At 38.4% G+C, this 11,245-nt stretch overlaps 1 protein-coding gene across 1 annotated transcript; it reads left to right on the plus strand.

The window, feature by feature from the left end:
- Positions 1 to 1,541: 1,541 nt before the first annotated feature.
- Positions 1,542 to 6,480, plus strand: LOC118803907 (polymeric immunoglobulin receptor-like). Its single transcript, XM_036564442.1, has 7 exons — positions 1,542 to 1,646; positions 1,815 to 2,105; positions 2,242 to 2,565; positions 3,078 to 3,113; positions 3,634 to 3,741; positions 4,638 to 4,684; positions 6,013 to 6,480. Exons 1-7 carry the CDS (start codon positions 1,607 to 1,609, stop codon positions 6,307 to 6,309), a joined length of 1,143 nt encoding a protein of 380 aa, XP_036420335.1. The 5' UTR covers positions 1,542 to 1,606; the 3' UTR covers positions 6,310 to 6,480.
- The last annotated feature ends 4,765 nt before the right edge of the window (positions 6,481 to 11,245 follow it).

An 11,245-nucleotide genomic window follows, 5' to 3' on the forward strand; every position in this document is an offset into this window, starting at 1 on the left:
GACAACCATTGCTAAGGACGTTGCAAAGGACATGCTCTACACAGCAACAATACTTTAAATGAGACACATTGTCAGTCAGATGCCAATCAGCTTGAAATAAGCAAGAATCTCTGGCTGAGTTTAGCATGGTACGTTGCTAACTTGCTAACGGCTTACAGCTTAAGGTTTCCAGGTGGAAACTGCACTTGTGAAATTTGGTTCTGCATTACGCATCCACAAAGGCTACCACGTATTCTCTGTACGATACCCAACCGTTACGTCTATACTGTGATGGCTATGACCTTCTGAGAGTGAAGGGACAGCGGCTCAAGCCCACTTGGGACCATCTGTGCATGGGCCTGCTGTTCACCTCAGACCATGGCCTACTGGATCAGAACTCTCAGCCAGGCAATAAGAGCCATATATTTAGTTCGGTTAATTTCAAAATTTAAATAAATAGTTGTGTTTAAAGCGGAGAAAGCAGGGGTTAAAAATATATTGTGAGGTTAGCATAGAATAAGAAGAAGATGTGGGAGAGGCCATTATTTCTGCTTTTTTTATTGAAATAAGCAGAAAAGGCCTACATAGCAAAACCCATGAGGTCACTATAAGCCATATGCTCCCAATTGCAGGGAGATTAACACAGAACAACCCACAAGCAGGAACACATAAAACACAAGCAACACAGGACACATTCTAAAAGTCACAAACAACAACAAGACACAACAAATAACTTTAAGGTTTGCAGGGGGAGCTTGTGGTACAGTATGCTGCTTCCTTAAAGCCTCCTTGCCAAAATTGGTGCAAAGTGCTGCTGCCACAGTATGACTTTTGTACAGATAATGCTTTCCAACAGTTAACTTACAACTTAAATGCGTGATAATGGACTGTAACTGTTATGGACCACTCGAAACCTCCTTACTGCAATGGTAAAACTATAAATGACCATTAATCACTGTATGTGTCTGTTTACAGGATAGGTACAACTTCAGAGTTACATGCAGTTTGTGTAATTAATTACAAGGATCATCATAATTAATTATTTTTTAGGCTATGCTTCTAATTGTATGTTTATTTACTGGCATGCTTAGAAACAGCCTGTGGTCAGTTTGTGTAAAGAAGAAGGGACTTTTCACACAGCTCAAACCCACAAAGAACAGGCCAACTGTGAGTGCGTGAGTTACTTTTGGTTTGGGTGGGGTGATTTACTGCTGTAGTATATACACAACACATCCTGCTATGACCACTTTATTTTTTTATTTTTTTTATTTATTTATTTGGCCTGAAAAAAAAGGAAGAGACATCAGAAGCTGAAACTGTGTGAAAGGGAAACCTTTAACTGATCAGTACTGAACTAAATGAATCTGAAATGTATGATAATGATAGTTGAGAGTAATTTATTTCTGCTGTAGAAATGTTTTAGTCAAATGTTATTTTGCAGCTGCTTCACAGAACGAAAGTGCTGGTGGGAGGAGCTGTGAGTTCACAGCTCTGACTCTTTTCAGAGAAACAGGAACCAACCAAAGCAGAGGGAAGACAGAGACACACAGAGAGGACGACACATTACAGAGAACAAAAGAAGACAGTGGACTTTAATGATCTCAGTGAAGCTGAAGTTCAGTTCAGGATGAAGATCCTCCTCATCTTCACTCTCTGCCTGATCTCAGGTCAGATATTCTACTTCAGATTAAGAACAACATTCAGGTTTAATATATTTATGAAGTAATTTATTTCTGTGCTGTAGTTATTTTGATACAGAACTGTAGATGTGAGGAAATTTGGTTGAATTTGATGAGATCAGAGAGATGAGTGAGACATTTCAATCTGATTGGCAGGTCCAGTGAGCTGCTTTGATGTGATTGGCTACTCAGGAGGTAGTGTCATAATCTACTGCAAACACAAACAGTATGGAGTGCTTAATAAATATTTTTGTAAGGAAACACCAAAGCAGTGTGTAAATGTAAGAATTCAGAACAAATGGAGTCATAAAGACAGATTTTCTCTACGTGACTCTAGTGAAGTTTTTACAGTGATCTACAGAAACCTGAGTTTACAGGATGCTGGATCATATCGGTGTGGAGAGGCTGGAGAGTGGAAACATGATGTGAACCTGAAAGTGAACACAGGTGAGATTAAAATTGCAGGACATTATGTTTGTCATAAATCTGTCTATAACCTTTTTTATGTTTTATATCGATGTGCTGTGAGGACCTTTAAAAGAAGATAAGTTTATTGTTTTATTTATTTTTCTATGATTGACAGATTCATGTTGTTTGAGTCCAAATACTATGACTGCTTATCTGGGAGAGACTGTCACCATCAACTGTTCATATCCAGAGGAGTTTAAAACAAACTACAAGTACTTATTCAAACAGGATGGTCAAGATTTTACTGAAGTGATCACAACCACAGAGACTCAGAGAGACAGATTCTCCCTCTCTGATGACAGAAGCTCTAAAGTTGTCAGTGTGAGAATCAGTGATGTGAGAGAAGATGATGGAGGAGTTTATTACTGTGCAGTGTTGAGTGGAGGAGACTCAGTCAGTTATCACTCCTTCTACACAGAGGTTCAGCTACAGGTCACTGGTGAGATACATTAACTTTTCCTGATGTTAAAGTATTAATCCATCATTTGTGTACATTAAATAGTGATTGTACAAGTAAATGCAACTTTAGTTTGTATAAAGCTTTTAACACTAGTGAGTAAAATGTATAACAGATCATGCCAATATGAAAGTATCTCTCTTGTTAATTGGTTTTGTGCTTATCAAAACAGAACATCTTAACAGATAAGATGATCAGTGATTACATACACTAATTACTGCTATTGACAGAACAAAACTTGTGAAAGCCACAGTGACCAGTGTTTCATACTGACTGTAAGAACAAAACCCTTTATCCACCAGAGTCTGAGTTTAGGCTTGTGTGGTTTTAGTCAACTGTCCTAATCAATCCACAGTGTTTCAGCACACATGTGAAGAAATGTACTGAAGAAAGAGAGATTTTGTGCAACATTCAGAATCCTAGATGTCATAAAGGCTCGCTGCTGTTTTAATGTAGTGTTTTCTTTTGTATTGTATATTTTACACAAGCTAAAGAAACATCACCTTCTCCAAAACAACCACCACCACCAGGTAAATTATCCACCAAATGTAGATTTACATACTAAATTAACCAGCACTGTTAAACATAGACAACATAAAGAGCATGATTTTGGGGGCTGCATTTTACAAGCATAAACTGCCACTCCATAAACACTCATGCTATTTGTTCTTTTGTAAACATTCATAATTATATTATAACTATAGCTTATAGTGTCGCACATCTGTACACCTAAGAAGTCAAAGGCACTCTGTGTAGCAAAGCATCATGTTTAGAATTAACATGCAGATAATGTGTTTATGGGTAACTTACAGCTGCCCTGAGGTCAGTGGAGAATCAGTCCCTGCTGACAGAATAGTGTGAAATGCAAGCTTTTCTGCATTGTATGCTACGTTTCATCTAATGCTTTCTTATGACTTTTATACTTTACAAATAAACTTTATGAATAATATAAATGAGAATACACAGGGTGGTGGGGGGGCAGAAAAGGTCCATACTTGGTGTCCTAGTTATTGTCATGAGTTGACGGTTCATTGTCTGTTCTTTCTCCAGGTTCCTCTGTCATCATCATCATCATCATTGTGTGCGTCTGTGTGGCTCTGCTGCTGATTGGAGGATCAGCACTGATCTTCTACAAACTGAGAGGCACCAAGACACAAGGTACCACACACACACACACACAAACGTAGCTATGTTCTAGTCTAAACTGAACATCTAAATCTTTGAGATTTAGGAAACATTGGGGTCATTGAACAAATATAAAAACGATTTAGGTTTGATTAGAAAGCAGCTCAATAAATATGTATTAAAAGGGGCCTTTTTTCAAAGTTTTTGCATAGTTCATGTAAACAGAGCCATTCAGAGTCGTTTGGTGTGAAACGGTTCAGATGTCTTTACAGTGGTGGTGATAGGAACCATGGGTCGCCATGGCTACAACACAAATATAGACATTTTGTTTACTGTCCAAAACCACCAGTGAACCTACACGAGTCTTCTGAGTTTATATGGATTGTCGATGATGGAAAATAGTGGAAAATCTTAAATAATAAGCTTTCTTTGAGAACTTATTTGGCTTAGAACGCCCTGCATGTGCCTCTCTGCCATATGTGTTTTTAATGTTTTAAGCTAAAAAAATCTTTTCAAAACTATCATAGAACAGGCAGTGTCCAACATCAGGCAGCATATTGATAACCACTTCATGTAATAACTCTGTGAGGGAGCTTTTAGAGATATTAAACGGTTCAGATAGCTGGTTCCTATCACCATCACTGTGAACAATTCTGACTCAGTACATTTTGCTAGAACTGAGCATTTCACACCAAACCACTCTGAATGACTTTATGTAAAAAAAACAGGCTTTAGTGAGATTTTACATGATTTCCAGGTTGTTTTTTATCTGTTAATGAACTGCATTGTGTATGTTAGTTGTCTGTCATTATTAACAGATGTAGGATGTTTAGATATATTCATCTGTTTCTTAGATCTAATTGAGGTCATATGTGGGTAAAATGTACATAGTAGGATTGATTTTTTGTTTGTTTGTTTGTGGTTAACAGGTTCCATCTCTTCATTTAATGTGGCAAAGATGGGTAGCAAAAATAGAGTAAGTAACTGCAGATTCATCAGAATGAACAGATTGTGTTTTAAACAGATATGAATACCAGTATAAATAAGCAACTCACTACTTAGTGTATAACTCCGTAGGTTCCTCTAAAAACAATGCCATAGTTCTATACCAACCAAACCTTTACATAGTTTTACTAATTTGCAAAATAATATAGTTCTATACCAACTAAACCCAAACACAGCTTTATTAGCCTACAAAATAACCAAATCATATCTAAACAGAGTTTTATTAACCTCCAAAATATTCCCCTAGGACATTCCAAGATATTTCATTTTGAACCACTTCAGTGTAGCTTTAGCTGTATTTTTAGGATCATTGTCCAGCTGGAAAGTGAACCTCCATCCCAGTCTCAAATATCTCTCAGACTGAAACACATTTTCCGCAAGAATTACTATATATTTACTGCAATCCAGTTTTCCTTCATTCCTGACCAGTCTCTGCTGAGGAAAGGCATCCCCACAGCATGATGCTGCCACCACCATGCTTCACTGTGGGAATGGTGTCTTCATGGTGATATAAAGTGTTGGGTTTGCGCTACACAGCATTTCCCATGATGGCCAAAAAGTTCAATTTTAGTCTCCTCTGACCAGAGAACCTTATTCCATGTGTTTGGGGAGTCTGCCACATGCTGTCTGACGAACTCCAAATGTGTTGTCTTTTTTTTTTATTTAAGCAATGGCTTTTTTCTGGCTTCTCTTCCATAAAGCCCACTCTGTGGAGTGTATGGCTTAAAGTGGTCCTAAGGTCAGATACCCCTATCTCTGCTGTGAACCTCTAGGGGTCCTTCAGTTTTCTTTAGTGTCTATGTTGATTCTCTGATTAATGCCCTGCTTGCCCAATTTTTTGGCGGCCTTCTCTTGTCAGGTTTGTAATTGTGTTATATTATTTCCTTTTGTTAAAATAGATTTAATGGTGCTCTGTGGAATGCTCAAAGTTTGGGATATGTTTTACAACCCAATCCTGAACTATACTTCTCCACAACTTTGTCTCTGATCTGTTTGGAGAGCTCCTTGTTCTTCATGTTGCTTGCTTAGTGGCACTGCAGACTCAGAGGCCTTTCAGATCAGGTGTATTTATACTGATATCATGTGACAGATCAAGTGATTGCACATAAGTGGACCCTTATCAACTAATTATGTGACTTCTGAAGTTAATTGGTTGGGTTGGCAAAAGCCTGTTTATTTATATGAACAACTATTTTTTTCATTCTTCAACAATTTGAACTATTTTGTCAGGTCCTTGACATAAAATCCAAATAAAAATTCATTTTATTGCACACATTAACAGTTTGTTTCTCTCCTCAGATTTCTCACTCTGCCTGTGACTATGAGGAAATTAGAGACCCCAGACCCAATGCAGACACCGGAGCTACTCCGCTTTCTGTGGAGCTACCCTCTGATCCTCCAAATGCTGTGAATGTCACTGCACAGCAACCACCTAACTCCCCTGTCCAGCACATCTACAGCGAAGTTGATCTCCCCACTGAAGCCACGGTTAGTATCCAGAATGAAGATTCTCATACTAATTCCACAGTCGCCTTCCATACAGAGAAATCTGCTACTGTGTACGCCAGTGTCAACCACCACCCACAGCTGGAATGACCTATTTATCACTGAGACCAATAACAATTCTTGAGTCTTTATTTTTGTTCTTTATTTGATGCTTTTTAACATTGCTGTAACTGGTATGACTGTAAAGATTCTGTGCATCAGTAGCACCCCAACAAGTGTAAAACCTCACTCCTAATCTCACTCTGTCACTCTGCCTGATTCACTCCCACTCATCATTCAGCAGCTGCTTAAACTCGTTTTTTTATTTGAGAACTCTGCTGTCCTGTATATATCACTGTTTAACTCTTTTTCACAGTAGCCTTAAGGTGCAATATGTTTTTCAATGTTTTTCAGTGTTTTTTTATGGCTATTGTTTAGTTCTTTTTAAGTGAAGTTGAAAGATTTTGATTTCTGAGTTAAATGTTAAAATAATAATAAAAACATATTAAAAAAAAAGCTGCCCTATGTTTTGATATCTTTACCAAAACTTGTCCAAGGGTGGAGCCTATGCATTTTAGAGCAGGAAGTGATACTGCATCCCTGTCCCTCATGGCCACATGGTGAGCAGTTAGATCCCGCTGTTTTGAAGTAGATGTGTCCCAAAGTCTGAAAATCAGTTTGAAACATTAAGAATTGTCACTACTGAAACACATTTATTGCAATAAAGTAACTTTTTTAATTTTTAATGAAAAATATGATGATTTTATGTGTGTACAACTGTTCAAAGCTCTGTTTGCTAGTACTGGTTAGCGTGTAACGTGTTAGTGTAAATTTTCACTACTGAAACAGTTTCGGTAGTGTTATGATTGTTTTGGTAGTGACAAAATGGAATGTCTATTCATTTGTTTTAATTAAATAAACATAACGAAAACATAAGGTCATTCAAAACAAACAAAAAAAAATAGTGCAAGTCCGTTAAATGTCTGAAATAGGTTTTCAACTCTGACTTTGAACCTGTTCAGTTAATTGATCCATACATTTTACTAAAAGACCATGTGCATATCCGCATGTCTGCAAATTCTCAGTTTGATAAATGTAGTTATTCTATGCAGCTTGAAAAGCATAGGTATTTTAGTTTTAAGCTCTTTGTGCTGATATCAGACCATTTTTCACTGTAGTTTGGACATTGCTCAGATTGTACAATATTAATGTACTTGCTTTCTTCTAATTAAAACATGCACCTATATGTTCTGGTTCATTAAGGTTGTACATATTTATGAATTCTATAATGGCTTTTTAATAGGAAACATATGGATTGCTGCTGCAACCAGGCTGGTTTGATATGAAGAAAGCTACAATCAGTGTGTGAAATAGCTGCTGCTAACTCACTCACCATAACAGCACTGATGCTTTTTATGGTAAAAACAAATGTTTGGTTTAACAGTTCTTTTCCTGGAAATTCTCTTGGTATGGTGGTATTTTGGTGGTATGGTCATCAGCATATTAACTGAGATCTTATACATCTCCTCTTTTATTTTTGTTTTAGGCTTGAGAAATGAGTAACAGTTCACTCTTTCCCCCAGTCTTTTGGGAAATTGGGAAAGTTTTCAGATTTGCAAATAGCATATGGTGAAGTTATTCAGAGGCATCCAGGGCATAGGTACAGTTGCTAGGCTATGAAGGACCAACTGAGTGTACCAATTTGCTGCAGCGCCACCTTGAGGCAGACGGGTGCTGCATCTCTAGTTAGTTGAGAATATCAAAGACAGAAGCTGATTGTGGGTGAAGTAGATTAAAGAAAGACTTTTCCCTGATTTGGATTTGAGTGTCAATTGTTCCCCAATGGACATGATGACGTCATAATAAATTTCTTTTCTAGGACCCCCACCCTAGAATTTTGATTTTGAGACATTCACGGGGTCCAAGAGGGTAATTAGGGGTATCAGACCCTTTAGGACCTGCTGTGTGTTTTATATTGGCTCCATCGTCTTTGTGGAGAGGTTAGTTAGTTTGTTTCTGCACTCATATCTTCACATTTGTTGTTTACATTGACTTTTGCTGTTTAATTTTTTGTTCAAACGTGACAACATATTTTTGAACGCTGACGCATTTGTTTAGGTTTCGATGAAGAAGCTTCATCTAATAAATCAGGCTGGGTAGAAAATGTATACCTTTACTGATATTAATTACAGTAACTACGTTTAATTTGAATTAATAAGATATGTGACCAAATATATGACAAATATGATTAAAGCCCAAAACAAAACATGGCAACAAATTCCACAGTATTTAACTTGCCCAGAACTTAATTTTTTTTTAGGATGATGATGCTTTGGCTCACTGAAAACTCAAATAACCCCCTTATCCCAAATGTAATCAATCAGCAGAGACATGTTTGGTGTCTGAATGTTCGTAAAACCTGACCACTAACTAAAGGCTTCATGCCGCTGGGGATCCTCTCCCAGGGTGCGAAAAAACCCACTAACCCACACACCCAGATGAGAAATAGCCCTAATAACACATACTCAGACTAAGGAACAACAACATTAAAACCCAATTAATCCTGTCTTTAGGGGCTATACATGCATTTCCCATCAGCCTTATTTGCATAGCCACAAAACACCCAATGCACAACCAGTGGCAGAATGACACAGTATGTTTAAAACACAATGCCTTACGTCTACACATTCTTCTTACATCCATGTTGTTGTAAGGTTGTGTTTGAAAACCCACAAACTTCCTTAAGATATTTTGGTCAGTGCTGCTGGGAGGAGATCGGGAGTTTGAGCAACTCCGACACCAGAGAAAGAGGAACCAACCAAACAAGAGAGAGACAGACAGGCACACCAGAGAGAGACTTACCAGTTTAGAAAAAGTAGAATTTCACAATGCAGGACTGTGGAAGACTGGACAATGACTAGGTGTTTCTGAATCCTAAGGAAGTCAGGGTGCTTTGTTTGTGTAAACGCCAGTGAAGGTGAAGTTCAGTTCAGGGTGGAGATCTTCCTCATCTTTACCCTCTATCTGATCTCAGGTCAGTTATTCTACTGCTGAAAACCTCTCTGCTGGTGCTAACAGGATTCCACACATTCTGGATTTTTGCTTCATTAATAATGTGGGCTAGATCCAAGTTAAATGACATTCTCTTTAATGGTGATGTTAAATGAGGTTTCACTACCCCTCCTCCTGACTTTAATGTACAACAACTGAAGAGTATAAAACAAATGAGTGAGCTGAGTGACCACTATTTGTTTAAAATGTGTCAGTCACTTCTGGGACTATGGATAAACGCTGTGAACAGATTTGATAGGACACTTTCAATGCCAGTGTGATCCTGTGCTCGTCTGGTGCAAACGACCGTCACTTAAGGAATATATTTGTTTGTGAGCCAATAACACCCACAGAATCTAAGAGGGGACATCTTTAGCTTTGAATTCATACATGAAAACTTTACACTGTGTGGTTGCTAAGAGCTCAGGAATATTATGTTCCAGTTACAATGAAAATGAATGCATGTTTCGTAAGACATAAGCAAGCAAATAAAGAACTTTATTGACATGTCATTTGCTGTTCAGCAGTTTCATGCAGTTTCATCTAATTTAGGCTAAAGGTGATTACGAAAATGATCCACCTGGAATCCAGAATATCATCACCATGGGTTGAACCTTTCAGAATCAAAACCCCAACATCAACAAATCAGATTCAGTCTACCAGAGTCTAAACCCCAACACCAACCAACCTTTTTTTCAGTCAATTTAGAATCTTCATTATTCCACACATCTGAACAGCTTTGGGATGAACTGGAATGTCAATTGTGAGACAGGCCCTCTCGACCAACATGGGCACAAACACACACCAATATCTTCTGGGAAGCTTTACCTCTTTTGACCATATAGTGTATCTTAAATCAAATGTTTCTTGAATTTACAAAAAAGAACCAATTATTTGATTTAGATTTATAAACCAAGAGAGACAACATAGAGCATGAGAATTTAGTATGTAGGACTATGGCATGCACCCGTCCTCCGGGCCTGTGTTGACCTTATGGGTCAAAACCTTTTATTTTATTTTTTTATTTATTTATTTTTTTGTAGTGTGTCTTCTGTATTTATTACAGAGCCTAGGGAAGAGAGGACATTACCAGAAATTAGATCTGTAGGATCCTATTGGACTTGAGACATCCCTTTCATTTACATTTGTCTGTAAAGTCAGATTATTAGTCCATACACAATAATAAGACATTTCTGCAGCCACAGAGCTGCACAAAATATACCAGGTTTCTGTTTTTTCCAAGGGCTTTTAAACTATTATAATGCACTTTTGATTGCTTGGGACTGAGTGTGGACTTAAATTATTAGGAAGCACTCCTTTTGATATTATTTCTAATTCTGGTTTTGTTGATTGAGCTACAGTTTTCACTGATTGTACAATCATCTTTATAGCATGTCACCTGCCACCCTGAACTCAAGGAGGATGCTGGAGACAAGGTTCAGAGTTGCAGCAGCCATTACTTTAATTTCATGTTTAAACACAAACACAACAAGTGAAACAAAACCAAAATCTATGCTAAGCTGGCCACTTTTCAGTGCCTTCAGCTAGACTTTTCAGTCTAGACTTTTCTCACTCAAGCTTTTCAGCTCTTTGGCTTCAGTCTCTTGCTGCTGCTCATCCCTTTCTCTCTCTCTCTCTCTGTGTTCCCTCTCTGCTCTTTTTAAAAGGCGCTCACGCTGAGCACCTGAGTGGAGAAGGAACGAGAGCTTGTTGCTCTGCCTCCTCGTCACCATGCCCGATCCGCAGTTTGTCCGCCCGGATCGAATGTGAGGCAAATTAAAGTGGCCTCACTGCATGACCGGAGGTGGCGCCCAGGAGCTGGGGCTCAGAACTCGCGCACCGTCCCCATGCACTCACTGTTCTCCTCTCCCCGCCGTCCTCGTCAGGGTTTGCCCTCATTCATAGTGCAGGCTCTGCCTTCCTGCTGGCTCTCGCAGCCATCGTCAGGGCCTGGGGGACGGGCACATGACAGTCTTATTTCATGCACTTTTGTTTC

The sequence above is a fragment of the Colossoma macropomum genome, unplaced genomic scaffold (assembly GCF_904425465.1).
Source record: "Colossoma macropomum unplaced genomic scaffold, Colossoma_macropomum, whole genome shotgun sequence".
In the NCBI taxonomy this organism is placed as follows: Eukaryota; Metazoa; Chordata; class Actinopteri; order Characiformes; family Serrasalmidae; genus Colossoma; species Colossoma macropomum.